General features: G+C 38.6%; 1 protein-coding gene across 1 annotated transcript in view; it reads right to left on the bottom strand.

Moving 5' to 3' along the window:
- Positions 1-20,377, bottom strand: part of cemip (cell migration inducing hyaluronidase 1) — a 328,468-nt gene that overhangs the window by 30,918 nt on the left and 277,173 nt on the right. The window contains exons 15-19 of the mRNA XM_084722276.1: positions 15,966-16,035; positions 15,293-15,421; positions 7,500-7,585; positions 4,596-4,727; positions 2,935-2,970 (exon numbers count right to left, since the gene is read on the bottom strand). Of these exons, the coding sequence (XP_084578402.1) occupies positions 2,935-2,970; positions 4,596-4,727; positions 7,500-7,585; positions 15,293-15,421; positions 15,966-16,035 (453 nt within the window). The remainder of the gene's footprint in view (positions 1-2,934; positions 2,971-4,595; positions 4,728-7,499; positions 7,586-15,292; positions 15,422-15,965; positions 16,036-20,377) is intronic.

Below are 20,377 nucleotides of genomic sequence, written 5' to 3'. Positions count from 1 at the left end.
CACTCTGTCTTTCCCCAGCAAACAAAAAGCAACCAACCCTGATATTTACAGGGGGATTGCACATGAAGATCCGTTCTATAATCTCCTCTGTGGCTCTGCTGGAGCTTCATAACGTCTGATGGCACGGTTAGACATGATCCTGATTGGCCAGTACTTACTTCCTTTGCTGGTTGGGTTGGTTAGGTTTAGGCTTGAGGAGTGATTGGTCAGAGTTGGGGTTAGAATATCAGGGTAAGCCAATCAGAGTCAGAGCAGGGTGGGTCATGCGGTATCTATAAAATAGTGAATAATGAAATTGCCATAGTTCAGTGTTTAATAAATATCTAAAGATTAAATGGCATATTTTACAGCGTCCTTTTATTGCAGTCCAAGTCAAGCTGTTTAATCAGCTGCACACTGTAAGTGTGAATTTTAAGCCCAACTCAAACTCTTACATTTTGACATAAACTTTAAAAAGTTTTGCTGACCTGTAAGCTTTAGTTGAGATAATTTACTTATCTTTTGAATCTGTGAGTTTTAGAGACTAAAGAAAAATTCAAAAATTGAAAACTTGATTTGTCTGTTTTTAGTGCCTGAAAATTAAATTGATTTAATTGAACATATTAAAATTTTAATATCAACTTTCACTTCTATGAATTTACTCTTCTTCTCAAACTTTTGAGTTTTCGCAACTTTTTTGTTTTTACAGTGCACCTCACACATGGATGGATTATTTTGCTCTAACATGGATTTTAACACATTTATGAACAAAATTTTGTGTGCACAGAATTAGTCACAGATTTTTTTTACTTCAACTCATGAAAAGTGGGAGCAAAACCAAAACCAAGATGATGAAGGGTGGGAAGGAGAAAAAAATATGCAATTACAGATCTGTCTGCTTCTTCAGCACCATGGACAGCTCCATGGGTTTATCAATACACGGCAGTTTGACTGCCAGTATCTCAGAGCCATGGTCAGGGCCAAAGATTCTGACCTCAGTCAGATAGATGACTGCACTCTCTCTGCTACTAAAGGACAGAGAGAGAGGTTGGCAGGTTGTCACACTTGACACTTTGCTTTTCTCTTGCCCCCAATCCTCTTTTTAACATGTGTATTTTGTGTTATCTCTTGCATCTATACAGAAAAAGAACCTACACTGCCAGTGTGCAATACTCTGTCACTCTTACACACAATAGTTTTCTGTCCACATGCAAAAGGACCGATACTTAAAGTTCAATACCCTTTTAATATATCTATACAGTGTTAGTATTGATATTATGTCAGTATTGGTAAAGTGTTGTGTATAATGTCAGTATTTATATTATGTTGCTGTATTTTCACCCATTATTGAGAATTGTGATTAAAAAAAAACAAAAACAATAATTATTAATACCTCTAATTCCAATTTTGGGGTGAAAATCTATTCTCTGAGGATTTATACATATGAAATATATGCATTATTATTCTTATTGTTGTTATTATTATTATTATCATTGGTTTACTTTAATTTCTTGAATTTCTGAACTTACTCTGTCCCAGAAAACACCCTTGTCCCAGAAAAGAATTCACAAGTTAGTATAAAAATGTGCTGCTTGTTTTAATTTATTATTTTTTTAATGAAAATGTTATGATGGAATTTTTTTTTTTCCAGGATTTATGTCAAATCCCTCAGATGTTTATAAAAACATGATTTAATCAGGCATAACAAGGGTTAGCTATACCCTGAGGACCCCTGTCTCACTTCCTGGATTAAAAAGGCGGGAATACTGCTCAAGCACTGGCAAACTTGCCATTTTCCCACAAATTTATCAAATAATATTGCAATCAGATGTGTCTCAACCATAACATGTCAACTCTGTAGTCCTTCTAAATCAAAGTTAAATAAGAATTATGGTGTTATGTGCTGTGTATTTTGATTAACATTAAGAGAACTGCTCTCTACAACTACGCTGTGAAATTTTGTCAGCAATGTAAGACATCAACTCTGTCAGATTTTCCATGGAACTGACATTTACATTTAATAAAAAACATGTAATCCCCAATCCCCATGGTTGGCCTGTTACAAGGCCGAGAGTTTGATCTTTTAAAATATATTTTCCTGCATAATTGAAGAGCAAAAATCCAAACCCCCTCAAAATATGGTTTTGTCTCAATTGTCATATTTACTCAATTCATTTTATTTTCAAATATCTTCTTATCTTATTTGATCTCTTTTTAGCGCTCTTCCTGCTGAGCTGACACGTTCTTCTTCTTTCACATCTTTCATTGTACCGTTGACCCCGTGTTAACTTGACCAACCATGACCAATAAAACCTGAACTTCAGTTTAACAAGGCTGATGCACTGAGGTCATTTTTGTTAAGGAGTGGGATAATGTCCCCCCTCAAATGGTCTTAGAAGTGACTAAAGGTCATCTTAACTTTATTGGCAGACACCACAGACTCTCAATGGCCTGCTGCACGTCATCATCGTGCAAAAGCTCTGTTTACTCCGAACACACAGAAACACTAAGCCAGCCATTTTTAAATCTACACACTTTATACACTTGAAAAGCTGCATTTGGGGGCAGAAAAATGCTGTGTTTGTTGAAACAGAGAGGAAAAACATACATTCACAAACTTACACTTCATGTGGACTTTCATTATGCATCCCTAGGCACAAGGCTTTGTAAAGTCACTCGAAAATTTCCCAACAATTCCCACCTGTGTGACCATTGCACCCTTAAATTACTTTTCACACTGCATCAAAACGCCCTGTTTCCCAGTGCATGCTAAGCAGACTCCTCATAGGGCGTTTTTCAATTCACACTTCAGTCACACACACACTCACAAAGAGAGAGAGAGATAGAGATAGAGAAAGAGAGAGGGGTCCTGCATCAACACCAGCAGATGCAAACAGCAGCCCTTTATTTCTGTCCACAGAAACACGAGCGGTGATTTAATAGGGAGAGTCTTACCTCGCCAGAGTGAGGCCAATTCCATTATCAGCAAATCTAAACAAGAAAGAGAGAATATTACTGCTGTGAGCACAGCAACAGACTGAGGTCTCCTGGGAACACACACACACACACACACACACACACACACACACACACACACACACACACAGTCTGAGAGAGATAAAAAGTTATCATTATAAGGATGAATTTCTCACTTTCATCTCTGTCATCAATTGTGAAACGACCTGCGCCGCCTGAAACTCATAATTAGGATTTTCAACTACGCTTAGTCGCACTGAAAGTTGACAAACTTCATGCAGACAAACATATATTCACTCATTTTTTTTGGATATTTATATATCTCTCTATGGTACAGTGTTGCCTCTAGGTAACATACATTTACATTCACACAGTACATCCTAAATTATAGTGCAATACTTTAAAAAAGAAGCAGCACTCTAAGGAAAATAACAGCAGGGTTTTAATTTGTCACATAACTCTCTGGATGTCATTTTAAATCCCTTTTTTTATCCTCCTCCACAAAAATGGTCTGAAAATGTCTTTTTCTGTCATTTTACAATCTGGAAAAACTAGATAGAGTGAAAAGTCTAATTTTAAATTGTTTTTAATAAACTTTATATAATAATTAAGCCATGGAAAACTATTAAAATGTAAATTCTGTCTTGAGGTAACACCGTACCATTATGGATTACCGCCATGACATTTTGGTATTGTGTATTTAGGTTTATGTACTCTCTAACCAATTTAGACAGGGTGTAAATAAAATGCATCAAAAACCATTTTATAAGCAGTGATGGATTCAAAGATGGCTGCAAAATAACAAGTGGTTGCAACATACTGTCTGTCAGGAAAGACATGAAAACAAGCATTCAAATGCAACACAAATGATCAAACTCTGAAAGTGATTCACTGTCTTGTTTTGAGTTCTGATAGTTGTCTCCACCTTGTCCTCCTCCAGTTCTTCATAACCAGAGTCCAGGTTGAACTCATCAGAAGTCCTCTCCTCATCACATCCTGATCTTCAGTCATCTCTTCACCACCAACCAGTGTCTAGACTTCGTCGTAGGATTCCTACTTTAATCGCAGCTTCACTACCCTCTTATATATGATGATGTCACGATGGGGTTTAGTTGCCAAAGACTTTCCACATTTCTCATCCAGACTGTGCACACACACATTAATAAAATATATTTCGCAGACTCAGAATGAAGTCTCTCCTGATTGAAATATGTTTACTCTCTTTAACTCATTGATTCCTACAGGCTGTTCCACAATGGTACAATGTTGCCTGAAGGTAACATGCAGACAAACAAACTAATGAAAAGAGTTCATTTTCAATGTTTTTCAATTTCAAATGACATACATTTTAAACTGGTGATTGAACTGAATATTTTCCATCACTGTTCTAATAAATTTTATTCAAATTAACAACAATAATTCTCATTTTATATTCCTTACCCATTATGGTACAGTGTTGCTTTAAGGTAACACTTCCTAAAGTTTATCCCAACAAAATAATAGATTTAACATTTCTTCAAATTATGTTTACTTTATCTATTTTATGACTAAAAAACATTACTTTTTTACCAACCAGCATCATCATATGTACCATAGAGGGATATAAGTATGGCTCAGTATTTGATCCTTGCAGTACTCACTGGCAGTCATCCAGCCACACGTCCCCTCCTCTCAGCCAGGCTCCGTGATCCTGGTTCTTATAGGCTACAAAGTGGTGGATCAGAGCAGGGACTCTGGGTTTGAAGGGGTCAGCATCCTGGTGGGGGCCATACCTAAACAACGCAGCAGCATCACAGAAGTGCACAGAGTGGAGAAAGGTAATGTTAGCATTTGATTATATGTACTTAACTAAGTTACAAACACATCTGTTACTGTAATCCTGCAGCTTTTTTATGCTATTCGTACATCTGCAGCAGGGGTAGGTAACGTTTTTCAGGCCACACTCCCCTTAGCTGAGAGCCAATGAGGCAGGGAACGCCTAATACATATAATGCATTGAATATTTTCAGGTCTTCACTTGAAGCAGCTAACGCAGCAGCATGGCTAATGTTTGCCGCCTCACCCTCTATACTTTCTCTGGTGGTTTCTGAAGTGGGGGGTATGTCAGAGTCTCTTGCTCTTTAAGTTACATAATGTTGGCAGTTCAGCGTGCTGAGATGCCCCCAAAATGTGCAAAGATATGTCTGTGGCGTCTGATAAAAAAAAAGATGCATAAAATGCTGAAGGATCACGATGGACATCAAATACCGTCAAAAAAAGGTATCAAATAAATATTACTATCAGTAACACTTTAAGAGTACTGGTTTTGGTACTTTTATCCTAATTTTTTAAACGTTACCCAGCCCTAGTAATTATAACAGGAAGAGTGTTTTAATTATACAGGCCTGCAGAGTTCCATTCAAAATGACACCTGTATCAATCACAAATACTTGATCTACAGCTATTCTGTAGTCTGTGAACAGATACACCAGCAGCCAAACAAATTTGTCTGAGAGGATTAATCACATCACATGGTTTTAATTATGGAGACGAGTAGACAGACAATAACGTTGTCTCCTGTAGGCATTCACCAGCTTTCCTTTTCCACATTTCCACACAATTTTCCATACTACTCAAGTCCGATCTCAGTATGTTTTTCCTCCTGATACTTGTCCTGGTCTTCTTACTGATCTCAAGCATTACAGTCTTTGAGTCTTGATCGAATCAAGTAATTTTTTTCTCTCCTGCCTTGTTTTCTTGGTTGCTCCTGTAGCAGACCGGAGAGCAGTGGCTGATCATTATCGGGCTACAGGCACCGAGGGCTCCTGGTTACACAGAGCCATGAACAAAGGTCTGACTCTGCAAGACTACACTAGCAGGCTAAAAACTCCATTTAGAACTCAGCTTGACTACTTCCTTCCTCTAACTGTCTATTTCCTCACCATGCAGAAGTATCCTCTAGAACACTGGTTCCCAACCTGGGGTCTGCCCCCCCCCCCAAAAAAAAAACAGAAGGTCCACAAGGCTTTGTCTGCTCTGATTATAAAAAAGTCTGAACAGAACTATTTAAAAAGACATTTTTTTGTGTCCTCACTCAAAAATAGTAGGTTACATCTCTGTGACCTCTCAGCTCTGTGATAATTAATTATTATTATTCTAAGAATGGAAGCAATTATAACTGATGTTCATTTCTGACAATAAAGCCTTGGTTGGAAACAATGGCTCTAGAAAAACAACCCCAAGTTACATAAAACTAAGGGTAAAAGTAGATAATTGTAAACTTTCTATGACAGCTTGCATTTATTCACGCTCATACTGTAGAGAGACACCAGTGCAGGAAAGGCTTCTTGTTAATTTCTGGTACTTTGATGGATTCACCTATACAGTCAGGTGCCCAGGAGAAAGAAACTACAGAACAGATAAATCTCTGTGTTTGATACTGCATAGCTTCATTTGAAGTTATATTAAAATGCCTGGAAATTTGAAACGATCTAATTTGATCATCTCAATCAGTGAATTTGCAGATTGCAAGCACCTCACCTTCACCCTCCCCTTTCAAGTGTGCAGAACAGGGGTCTGCAACCTTTACTCACAAGGGAGCCCAAAAAAATCTGCTTTGAGATTCAACTATGAAATTCTCAATTTCCCACTGAGATTTTTCTTTTTTGGGATTTGGCATCCATAGCTAGCTAAGCAAGACTTGCCACTGGCAAACTGTGTTGGAAAAGGCGTAGGCTATGATGCACATTTTAGTTGATGAACATTTTTGCTATTCGGTGTATAGACTACACGTTTTTACAGTTGGAGAATGTTAGAATTACTTTAGGCTTAAATTTAAATGAAAATGTTACATAAACAAACTGTTATATCCATATAATTTTTTGTCAAAGCCTCTGGAGGGGGATGTAACAGGCCTCATCTAGAGCCAGTGTTTGGTTTATCTGTCCTGGTTTATTGCATGTTGATACAATATGGCGGATGATTCTTATTTTGATTGATTTACAGTGATTAGTCACTAATGAAAACATACTTGTGAATATTATATTCCATTTCTGCCATATTCTGCTAATAAATCCTCATAAATCTGACACGCTGGACCTTTAAGATTTAGTCTGTTCATATACTTCCCCTCCAGTCTGGACCACTTTCCATTACAAGTTGCTTTTGACGTCTTTTCAGGCGAAGCGATCTGTGAGAAAGCTTCCTGAGACAGACGAGACGTCCGCACTTTGAAGAGGGTGTATTCACAGTGAAATGATGAGGTCAGGATGACACTGGTCCTTTCACACGGACCACATGGGACTCTTACACAGACTGGTATTCTACTTTTGCACTTCCACTCGAGTTGATTTCAAGGCAAGAAATCCTTCCCGAGTAAGATTTAAAGTGACAGTCCTGCTGCGGTTCTATCGTACTAAATACCAATCTGTCAGTTACAAAACATCAGCAGGAAACATGACCGTCTGTAAATCCATCATGCTGGATTATGCTGGGTGTGATGTGACTGTGGCTCGTCATGCAGGGTGTTTGTTTGTCACAGGGTGAGGAGATTTACAGAGTCTGACCTGGCTCCAACCAGAGACAGGAAGGGTCTCTTGTCCTTGTCGTTTGCCTGGGTGGTTTTCACTCCGTTATCAAGAATCATCCCAGCCTGGAACAGAGAGAACTACATGTCAAGCAGAATAGAACACAAACACAATGATAAAGAATAAATGAAGTTGTGTTTATGAAAGACACTCAGCTTTACAAGTCAGACTGTGTTTCTTCATATTTTTTACTGCACTGCAATACGATCTATTTTTGATGTGAAAGGAATATGAATACAGGCTTCCAGCTCAAGCTTCACTCCAGTTATTGGAATTTTTACTCAATAACTAACCTTTTAGTTGTGCTGAAACCATTATTTTAGTGTTACTTCCTCCCTTTATGCAAGAGTGCGTGAGTTTAGTTATGAAACATGTTTATTGGCTTCTTCAACCAATAAATCAGGCTCAGTAGCAGAGGAACTTAGACGTTTTTCTTCCTTTGCAGACACATGTTGAACAGCCCTGCATCAGGTCTTAATTAGCAGCAGTGCATTCTGATTAAACCAGCTGCAGCTGCTCTCATTTATCTCATCAGTCGAAGTGAATATGCTGCTAAATTTTGTGGCCCTGGCAGTGCTCGTGGTACATTTAATAAAGCTGCCAATTAACCTTGACCCGCTCACTTCTCGCTCTGGTACTAAAACGTAAGTGGGAAGCTGCTGTCATCTCAAAAAATGTGAATTTGTTTTATAATGTCATAAAGGGGGCTGTAACTTCAAATCAGCGGGCCTGTGTGTGTGATAGTTGAAAGCAGCATTAAGGGTTTTTTGACAACAAGAAGGCAGACGAATAAAATAAACTGACTCAAAACAGCCAGAGAAATACTCTGCATTTAAAACCTTTAGAGTGCAGTTCTTTTCATTGACTTTACAAATCCAAAAATATAGGAGCAAAAGTATAAGAATAGATTAAACAATGTCTTTGTGTGTCTGTCCTACTATTAGCATGCCGGGCTACTTAGTAACCTACACGAACACTATTTCTTCTGCTATTTTTTCTGAGTAGGGATCAATATTCTTCCTAAAAATTAGACATTTTCTATCCTGGCAACAGAAGCACACTATCCCAATGTATGTGTGTTTCAAGCCTTTAGCATATTATCTGGTGGTATTAATAATTATTGAGGCAGAAGAATGCTATTTCAACATTAATCAACATTATAATAAACATAGATATAAAGTGCGCATGCAGCTTGACCTTTGCTAATGCTGCGAGGATGAAATGCCAAGTGGAGTGCCTGTGATTTGTCACTGCCTGACTGAACAGCTTCATGGAAGTGATATTTTACAATTAATTAAAAATACAAATTACAAACCAAATTCATTTAAACAAGTCAGTTGGTGTTTTCAAGGCCTTACTATTAAGCTGAGACAGATTTATTCTGTTTTTGCATTCAGATGCTGCTGCATACGTTTTAACTGAGTGATCATTAACTAACTTTTAATTAACTTTATTCCACCTTTGTTTGGCATCTGGCCTGTACGCTTCAGCAGGTCCTTTCCAGCTTTCCCTTCGATTTCAGCTTCAGCTGTATCTAACATTGTGGCATGCATGCTGAGGGACTGAGCTTCAACTCGCTTAGTGTGAAATTTTTGGATGGATTGTTCAGGAGATTTTCTTCAGTGAGAGGCGCGTTTCGCTACATCCAACTACTGAAGGTAAATCTCTCATATGCTGCAATCTCTGCCAGTGTTTCACCCCATAAGTGTTTCGGATAAAGTATGAATCCAGTGTTCTTGCACTCTTTGGGCTTTCACTTTCACCAGTCCAGCACATTTTATCCCTTGCAGACATCATGTTGTGTTTAATTTAGATGGTAGACCCACAAGTTACTTTACTAACTGCATTAACAGTCAGAAGTGTTTGAATTCATGGCACTCTGTGCTTGTTAACTAATCAATTAAAGCCCTCAGTGTGGTCAGCCAGTAACACAAAAGAGCAAGGAAAATACAGACTACACTTCACCACGTAAATTAAAGATTAAAAATAAAGTGGGACATGCTTTGACTTTATATGTGGTCTTTTTACAGTAAACGCTTGTAAAATTTATTAGTCTATGGCAATTTTCCAGCTTTGGATTGGTGTCCCTGTAGGTGGTGTCTATGAAAGTTACATTAAAGCCCTGTTCAGAACTGGTCTGGCCTACTTTTGTCAGCTGCTCTGTCCTGCTCTCTCATGGGTTTAAGGAGGTTTACCATGAGACGTTTTTGCCAAATAAGTTGGTCTATGCTCATTCACAATGCATTTTCTTGTGTGAAATAAAACATTCACTTATTATTCTTATTAATTTCATTTCTCTCTTTTGCATGGGACCTCAAAGTAGCATAGCACAATTAGCATAATGTTTGTGTCATCACAAGTATCAACCTCTGAATTAACACTTCACACACAAAATCACAAACTAATTAACCTATCAGGGCTGTGGTAGCACAGCAACTCATGTGCTCTGTGATGTTTGCATATTTGCCAGTGGGGTCTGGTTGCTTTGGAGAGAGTGATGTCTGGCTTACATAACAGTGGTTTCCATTGGAAAAAACTTAAACTCCACCTCCAAACACTTAAAGGATGCATAGAATCAGGGTGGATAATTGCCACTAGACAAAGGTTGGCAATTACCTTATAGGCTCCAAGCTACCAAGAGTTCCTTAACATAAACATGCTTTAAAAACCCTTTTTATTATGTCTTTCTAAAAGTCCCTATTAATTTGGACTATTCTATGATCATACTGCATATCTGTGGAAATGATTCATGAAGAGACGACTCCTGCAAACAAATGGCTTGGAGTGGTGTACAAACAAACAAACATTTTCAGTTGAAAAATGAAGCAAAGCTACCCAAGTGGTGCTGAAAAAAGGAAGAGGTGGGAGAACACTAAGACAATAACCACCACAGCCACAGTGTGTTCAACCTGCTGCTGTCTGGCAAGAGATACAGAAGTATCCTCTGCCACACCACCAGAGCAGCCTTGTCCTGAGGCTGTGACACTCCTTAATCCACCTTCCACACTCCCCCATAAATAAAAGTTTATTTATTCAAGGACTGAAAAAGGGGGAACAAGGGACATGGAGAGCCCTGTGCCTCGGTTTGCCTTAAGCCCTAAAACGACTAAATCCCTCCTGTGTAGACTCATGCAAATATAATCCCTCTAAGTCATCACCCTCGACCCAACAGAAGTGTGTGGCGGCGCCTGCATCCACAGTAACCCCGCCTTCTGTCTGCACCTTCTCATTATTTTGCTGTGCTCGGGACACTTAACCAACCCAAAACCAAACTGACAATACTACTGCTTTGTTGTTTCCCTTGGGAAACTCCTGCAATTTGCACGGCTCTCATACTTTATTATGAGTAATTGTCATAAATGCATCCATAAATTTTGTATGTTTGTAGGACACAGGTCTGGTTCTGGGTGAAAAAGCCTGCATTGCACCTCCAGTTTAATATTTTGCACCCTCAGTTCAAAATTTGAATAATACATGCCAAGTGTATGAGTGTTAATAACAGCATAATTAACATGTTAATTGTGAGAGAAGTACTTATAAACTTGTTCATAATATAAACAAACTGTTAACAGTTTATAGACTGTTCAGGAATGTTAATTACAGCCTTAAAAGTTTCTTATACTGTCCTTATACTTTCTTATACTAAACCTTTACTAAGCTTTTATTGTTGCTGTATTAAGATATCTATGTAATTTATTATGCATTTATTAGCAGCTGCCATATCAGTTTTTTACCTCTTCAGAAGCATTTATATTGAAGTTTTGATAAATAAAGAAATGTACAGTAATCTCTGTGGCTGTCACCATCCGATAAAGGCAAAAAGCCTCAAAATACTAAGAATTTGAAAAAGAAAAAAGTCATCTTTAACTGTTAACAAGTGCAAAATAAAGGGTTAATTAACCTTGATAAGCACTATTCACAGGTAACTGTAAAATAACAACAGTGCACAGTGCATAGTTACCTGCTAATAAATGAATAATAATGTATGTCAACATCTTAATAAAGCTTATTAAAGGTTTAACATTGACATAATAGGTTAAACTCAATAAATCTGTTTGTAATGTTATTGCAAACAAGTATGAACAAGAAACTCATAAAGCTTTTAAATGCTGCTTATAAATGTCTTATATTCTCACAGTAAACATGTTTATTATACTATTATTAACTCTTATATAGTCTTATTAATACATTAATGTTAATAAGCATCTTATAAGAGCCTTATTACTGACTGACTGATACTTATTACACGTACTTCAACACAGAGTGTTACCAGGGCTTGTCAAATGCCATCTACTGCTGATGATACACTGACTTTGGATAAGTACCTGATACAACCCCACTTCAAAAAAAACCCCAAGGATAAATGTAAAATCTCACTTAGTGGAGCTTTAAATCCCATAATAGGTGGGAAGCATTAAATGCAACCTCCATCAAAGTACCGATGCTAAGAAACAAGTTGTTTTGCAGCTCTTGAAGCACATCTTTTCCTTCCATAGAATAAAAATAGTCATAATGACAGAATCCATCCTCAGCCAGTTTGCCGCTTGAAAACAAAGACAGCAGCTCGGTGTTGCTGCTCTGAATGGCCAACCTGCAGCCCTGACACAGCCTCTCCTCTCACAAACATCCCGGGGTGGCAGTCTGACATGAGTTATGCTCCCATTAGGATGATCCAAATTAAAAGTGAAGAAGGGAAGGATAGAGAGAGACGGGGAGAGAAAAGAGATCACTGTTGGGGGCAGAGAGAGGAGGGAGATAACAATAACACTTCCTCTCCACCAGCGCCTCATAAATCTCTCTCTGCTCGAGCTGCGCTGGGCTGTGCTCGATGCCGCGGGCGTCTCCAAACTCCCTCCTGTCCTCTCCATCTCATCCTTCTCTTTTGGCTCACTTTCTCCGTGTCTGTTGTGTCTGGCCTCGATTTTGTTATTCTCACTATTCACCTCCTGCTCCTCCTCTCTTTCTTACTTAGCAGGTCACATGTGACACTTTGTTTTTCTCTGCCTTTAGCTCTTAGTGATGGAGTGTTTTCAGTATTTAAAATAAAGGCTGATAAATTATACATTTCTTTAAAAAGAAAACTGCATTAAGCTCCAAACGTATCAATATGCTGCATTAGCTTCTGGTTTTCAGCCTCTTTAAGCCCTCACTGAAACAACACCAATAAATCAGTAATTAATATTTTTAGGTCACTGTGATTTACTGACATCTCATATGGGAAGCCATGGAAACAGTCACCTGTGTCAGTCTCTTACCAAGGAATGAACAAAAGCTGAACACCTGGAGGGTTCTTATAATTTTATAAAGCAAATTCTCTAAATCAAAGGAGAGACAGATTAAAATAAAGAATCAGCGCAGCAGAGATGTTTAGTATCTACTATGGGTCAAGCTCCAAAAGGCTTAGATCCTACATTTCCCATAATGCATCTCAGTGCTGGGTTCCGTTTGATCCCCCTAGTCTAGTAAATTCCCACCTCTTTCAAATGCTATGAATCACTGTGACTTCATCAAGGTTATTTTCTCAAAATTTCAGTTTCTTTAGAGCCACAAAAGACATTCAAAGGGGAAAGTCTGTATTTTTCAGTCTGGACCCTAATTTTCCATGTTTTTGTGTCTAAGTGACTAATCGGGACAATTTGAAATTCAGAAATTGAAATCCAGTCTTAAGAGAGGACTGCTGCAGCTGTCAGATGCAAAATTATGCTACAATGTAATCCCTTCAGCCAACTGTGACATCAAACGTCCACTAAAAGTTTTTGCCACTGACAGGCTTAGGTTTGTTATTCTGTCTGACAACATTATGGAAAAGATCCTTACAGTGTTAGATCTTTTTGTTAAAGAATACGGTCCTTTTTGTTTAGCTAGGAACGGACACTATATCACTCCATTCTAACTGATCAATCCATTAGTTTTTAACCCTTAACAACACCAGAAGACAGACAATAACACCTTTCAAGGCAGTTGTAGTCAGAGAGGTTTTGTCAGTGGATTCTGGTGGCTGGTTCTGCTTAAACTAGAAGGATCTTGCACTTTAAAGAAAGGTGTATCTCTGCAGGGATCCTTTCCATAATGTTGTCAGACATGTTGTTAGAATAAGAATAAACTGTGAAATCTTTGGGAAGAGTTTTCCTGAATGATTGATAGGATAGGAGTTAATTAGTAACTGTTAGAGGTGTCGGGTAAATTGGATTTACTACGTATCTTTGTAAAACATTACTGTGTGCATGATGCAATATGATGGTAAAGACATTAAACTATGCTCACATCAGCTGACTGGGAAGGAGAATGAGACCAGCAACACACTGGTCCAGTGCAGGGATATTGTGCTGGGGGGTGGTGAGGCAAGTTGCTTGTAAGAGCCCAATGAAGTGTAACTGTGCCACCGTCCCTCACTGTTAGGTTCAGGATGCTAGTACAAATGTTGTGCCTCTTACAGTGGTTATCCATGTGACAGACAGACTTCTGTCAGTGGCAGTGATTACAGTGACATCTTATAATATTATTCTGTTATATTGTGTTTTCATCACCAAATAAGCTTTAGTGCAGTATATTATGTTCTAATTTGTTCTTACTCATGTAGCATTTCCTGGTCTGTCAAAAAGGACCCGATCACAGGAGAAGGCTGTCTATACATGAGCCTGAGTGAAGCACCCAGGTGAGAGCTACTTGACCTGCTTTACAGCCTATTTAAGAGTTTTGTTATATATATTTTTTAAACATTATTTTGGTTTGGTTTTGTTATAAATAATGATTAGAATGAATGAGTTGAATATGTTGTCGGGCCAAAGTAGCAGCAGGCAGACACTTGGATGTGTGGCAATATTATGGCTCTATAGTAGGTTATTCTGATTCGGCCTTTGCAGAGCTTACGACAAAATATTGGGTCACATCAAAAATACAGGCAGTAACTTCCATTTTATCTAAACACTTTGACTTCAAAAAGCAGTGTAATGTCAAATTCTTAGTCTGAAATGAAACTAAACCTTTTACTGTTATTTCTTACATCATTATTTATTTCTTAATTTATTTACAACATTTATTATTATATTACAGTACACTTGTGATGTTCCAAGTAACTTTTAAAATTGAATTACTTCAATGGTTTTGGAATATTTCTGAGCATTTGAAGCTGCTAATATTTATATTTAGATCATATAAAATTAGATTTTTAAATATAAAAGGCAATATGCTGCAATAGAACAAATATTAAGTACCATCAAACCTTTTCTGATAAAATATGACACTGATTTCTTAATTTTAATGCAATGCATTTTCACACCTAGGATCATAGCCATTGTAGTAGTGAGTTTGTGAGTTGTGACTCTGTGGTCTTACTTTTTTCTATACTGTTGTTATATATACTGTTATTATATATAGCAGTATAGCACACATAGGTCATACATTTCTTAAGCTTCTTGCATATAATTTACATGTTAATACTGTAACAGTTGGTTTCTCCAGGGCTTTTAAACAGTTACTGTAATTATGACCCCTATTTTCTCCAAAATAAAACACATTTGATATTTGTCCACATGACATGACATGTCTTTATGTCACAAAAATCATTATAACTCATTTGAAAAATAAAGTTAAAGCCTTTTTCCTGTGTAGGGCAGAGCAGTAGTCATATTATAGTTGTTTTGATATTGAGTTTGTTGGTATGATCCAGTGGAAAGAGTCAACCACATATAAACCATGTAGTGCTAAAGGTTCTGGCTCCTCCCAGTCCCTCTCCTCCCCCCCAGCTTCTGTCCGTCTGTCCTCAGACTCACCCTGTAGTTGGAATGGGCTCTGTTGTTGGTGAACTGGCCCATAGGTGTGTGTTCAGTGTGTCCCGGGGAGTAGAGCCCCTCCGAGGGGCCGGTGGGCACATGGTGGAAGATGAACCAGAAACCTGTTTCCTGATGGATCACACACAAACATATACAGATGAAAAAGAGACTTTCAAGATGGAAGTTTTTGATTTCACTGTAAACACAGAATAATAATGAAGCCGTGCATGTGTGTAGATGTACGTAGAGATCTTTGTGTTCATACAGAAACATATGCACACTCCTACACAAATGTAACTGCACTTTGCCATTCTGCATGTCAGCCTGTCTGTTTCTGTGTTGTTCTTGGCAGGTATGCAAATGAGAACAGTTATTACACTGGCGAGGATAAATGAGACTCCATTCCACTCTACGTATCCTTGTGAAATCCCAGAAGTATGATCATAATTGGCACTCGATCATAGTGAAAGCGGTGCAGTGCCTCTGTCTGTTGTCTACTTGATTCTGAAGTTAATAGGAGTACACAGCCATTAATCTGACCTGGCAACGTGGTAATGAGACAGACCTCCACCTGGAGAGAGACGGTGGAGGGGTGGGGGGTGGGGGGTGTGTGTGGGGAGGAGAAGAAGCGGGTGAGGAAAGAGAAAGTGAAAAGCTGAAGTGAGAAACTCACCTCTGAGCCTGCAGCAGCACAGTTGATGAGGTTGTTATTGGGGTTGGCGATCCAGAAAGTTGAAGTCGCGCTATAAAGAGGGGAGAGTGTTGGAAAGGAAAAAGAGAAAAGAGTTTGGTTATTGGATTTCACACAAATAGTGTGGATAGAAGCAGTAATGTAGTGGTAAATAAAGAACGTGTGAACGCTGCCTCTCAAAAGATAGCAACGGTAACAGATGGAGAGAAAATGACTTTCTTCTGACAGCAGCACTGTTGGTGCAAAAATTGACTATACAGCCTGTGCTCACCAGTTTATTACGGTCCATATTTACATTTATTGTCAAGCAGCAAACTTTAGTGGCTGTAGTAATCATGAGGGAGCAGTATAAAGAGCGAGAAAGTCTGCATAGGCAGGGGGAGGGTGGAGTTGATAGATGGATGGGTCAAACACAGGGCTCTCACTCAAGATCCAATGGTCTGCATGCTCATGAACTTCGCCCTGGGTCACTTAAGGTGAATATACACTCGTTCTGAATTTGATGCCTTGGACACGTTCCAAAAAAGTTGGGACAGGGGCAACAAAAGACTGTGAAAGTTGTGGAATGCTCAAAAAACACCTGTTTGGATCATTCCACAGGTAAACAGGTAAATGACAGAACTGATGACGGTATCATGACTCGGTATTAAAAGGTCAGTCGTTCACAAGTAAGGAAGGTAAGAATCATCACTTGGTGTTTGCTGCTGTTTATGAGCTTTCTCAGCACACAATGTCAATTTAAGGATTAACCATCTACAATCCATACAGAGAATCCAGAGAAATCTCTGCATGTAAGGGGCAAGAATGAAAATTAACATTGGATGTCTGTGACCTTTGACCCCTCAGGCAGCACTGCAATAAAAAACTGCATTAAAAACCCACAAAGGATGTCACTAAATTTGCTCGGGAACACTTTTGTCAGCAAACACAGTTTGTCTCTGCATCTATAAATGCAAGTTAAGACAGAAAGACAGAAAGACATATATCAAGAACATCCAGAAACACTGCAGACTTCTCTGGATCTGAGCTCATCTGAGATGGACTGACGCAAAGATGAAAAGTGTGCTGTGGTCTGATGAGTCCACATTTCAGATTGTTGTTATAAATCATGGACGTCATGTCCTCTGGGCTAAAGAGGAAAAGGACCATCCAGATTGTTACCAGCACTAACTTCAAAAGACAGCAGCTGTGATGGTATGGGGGTGTGTTAGTGCCCATGGCATCATGGGTAACTGACATATCTGTGAAGGCCCCATTAATGCTGACAGGTACATACAGGTTTTGCAGCAACATATGCTGCCATCCAGATAACGTCTTTTTCAGAGACGTCCCTGCTTATTTCAGCAAAGACAATGCCAAGACACATTATGCACGTGTTCCAACAACATGGCTTCATAGTAAAAGAGTTCAGGTACTAGACTGGTACCTGCCTGCAGTCCAGACCTGTCTCCCATTGAAAACATGTGGTGCATTATGCACCACAACAGAGACCCTGGACTGTTGAGCAGCTGAAGTCATATATCAAGCAAGAATGAGAAAGAATTTCACTTTCAAAACTTCAACAAGTAGTGTCCTCAGTTCACAAACACTGACTGACTGACTGTTGATGTATCAGAGTTAGACATGCTCCTGTCACAAATATTTTGGAATGTGTTGCAGTGATCAAATTCAGAGTAAAGGAAGTCTCTCTTCTTAATATATTGCTAAATATATTTTAAATATATTCTAGCGTGGACGAGAGGCTCGTGCCTGTGACAGCGTGGGATGTGACGGCGTCCTCAGCTGAGCTCTAACCTTTCATCCATGAGTCGATGCACGCTTCCTTTTGCACGGTTATACTCTTCCTGGGTATATTTTGGTGCAATGAAAAGTTATTTAAGTGCTCACAAGGTCTGTGGATTTTCTTGAATAAGTGGGTCATGATTTCTGGAAAGTGACACTACTGCTGCTGAGTTTTTCAAATGTATTTTTTAGCGTTCTGAGCGTGACAAGTTCCATCTAGATCCATTATATTGGAGAGAAGACAGACATCTCTCCAAAACTCTGCAACTCAGGCCAAAAATCTAGATGGATTAAAAAAACATATATTTTAGAGTTTGGAGAGTCCTGCCCCTGTCAGATTATTGGGCAGATTGTTTGGAGTTATATTGTGGATTTATGACTGATGTAATAACAGATGATTTTTGGTTGTACTTAATCTAATCGCTGTGCTACATTTCCATCATATCTTATCTTTACTTTGCATCTGTATTTCCACTGTATATCAATAGTCATATATATTAAAAGAAGGAAACCACTGCATTCTCATTCATGTCGTCTCCTTCCTTCTCTTGCCTCAGGTGGAATTGTACAGTATATCCCGTGGATATCCAGGGTAAAGCTCTGCCAGCACCTTTAAGAAGCTGCAATGTTCCTTATACCCCACAGTATGAAAGTGCTAGAATAAAGCATGGATGTATCATGAAGAGTGGATACTGTGTTCTTACCCAGACGACACACACCGTTTTTTCCCTGGTTTGCCTCTGAATTGCATGTCAAAAGTGTTACAGATATTAATTCTTTAAATTCAAGGGTGAATCATACAATCTTTTTCTCTTCTTGGTGCAAGCAGACATTTTGGAATAAGGATAAAAACCCAGCTCAATGAATTTTTTCACAACAATAATATTATCATTTCAACCTAGAAAGGGGACAAACTCATTTGCAAACAATTTGTGGCAAAGTGACTTTATACTCTGTGCTACATCCCTCATCTTGACCTATCTGTTAACCTCTCTCCTCAATTATGCAGCCTTAACAAGGATATACGCTGCTCTACCCATCACCCCCTGCGGCAGAGCAGTTTGGATGAGAAAGGAATTAGCTCTGGTGTAATCAAGGTCTCAGCCAGCCCCAATCAAGGTTCAGTCCCCCCCTCAGGCTCCACGCTGTGTTCTCTGTCAGACAGGATGAGAGGGAGGAAGGTCCAACAGAGAAAGACAGACAGAATCCCTTCTCTCTTCTCTCCTTTAGAGGAGCCATGTTTGATGAGTTGACAGAGAAGATGTACGGATGATCTGTGTGCGCAAATTGCAAGTGAAAAAACTGACATTCCTTAAGCAGATTAATAAAGTAGTTCCTCTTCTTCAGACTGAAAATGATGACTGTAAAATTATGATGTAACAGAGGCAGAAAGTTAAGCAGTCTGACACAGAGTAAAGGTCACACAGGCAGGGAACATTCAAACATGCTGGTCCGCTTCCAGGCAGCACTGAATCATTTACATGGAAGTCTCTGTCTGCAGTAACATTATGAGATCAGTAACATGGATTTGGCTTGAGGGAGGGGAAACTACATTTCTTCATATAATTCAGTTTCCGTCGAGGGAAAACATTACAGGATATAAAGATAAAGTTGCAGAGGAAAAATACTGACATAATATATTTTTAGGACAGCTTTACTGTGCATAATTGGATATTTTGCTTTTACTTAACCAAACAAATTGATAGCTATGGGAAAGAAAAGTTGCAATCAAAGGTAAACCACAGACCTGATGTTCAAAAACTGACTGACTGCTGTTCAAATTAAATTTCAATGTTTCAAATGACATAAAAATGTATTTTCTCACTTCCCACCAGTAGTGTCTCTCTGTGTTTAGGTTGAATTTGTCCAAATTGTTAAACATCTGTCTCTTGGCATTTCTGGCTCCAACCAATTCAGTGAAAGGTGGAATTTGAAAAAACTAATTTTTCACACTCACCAAGCACTCAAGTGCAACACTGTTCAGATTAGGGCTGTGTATTGGCACGAATCTTGGAGATACAATATATACATGATACAGTGGTTGCAATTTAAAATATTGCAATATACTGCAATACTGTAAGCAAGATGATATATTGCTGTTTTTTAAATCTAATTTTGGGAACAGTGTCTTGGTATGAAGATTGACCCATCATATGCATAACATTTAAGTTTAAAAAGTTGACTTTTTATGCAATCAGGACAGGAAAGATAGCAGCCACTAGATAACAGCACTGCTATCAAGTGGCTGGGGATTTAAACACAACCTCAAATTATCAATTGCCTTGTATCTTGCATGTGTCACAATTCAGTATATGAGAATCAATACAGAATTGCAAAATAAAGTATCATGATAATCGATATTTTGAATATTATCTTACAGTGCAAGTGCAGATGAAGAGTCTTGTTATACTTGAGCAGAACTAGTTCATGATATGTTGACCAACCACACTGGTTGCAGCTAACCTGATGTGCCAGATGGTTTGTTACACAGAACCACCTAAGATGTTGTCCTTGGACACTGTTTGGAAAAGGGCAGGCACTTTACTTGGCAGATGATGATAAGCTAATGTCAACCAATCGAACTAAGGAACCAGTCAGGGAAGACTAAAAAC

This window comes from Lutjanus erythropterus, chromosome 1 (assembly GCF_056507025.1).
Source record: "Lutjanus erythropterus isolate fLutEry1 chromosome 1, fLutEry1.hap2, whole genome shotgun sequence".
In the NCBI taxonomy this organism is placed as follows: Eukaryota; Metazoa; Chordata; class Actinopteri; order Lutjaniformes; family Lutjanidae; genus Lutjanus; species Lutjanus erythropterus.
Note: the sequence above shows the minus strand (reverse complement) of the source record. Positions and strands in the feature narration are given on the sequence as shown.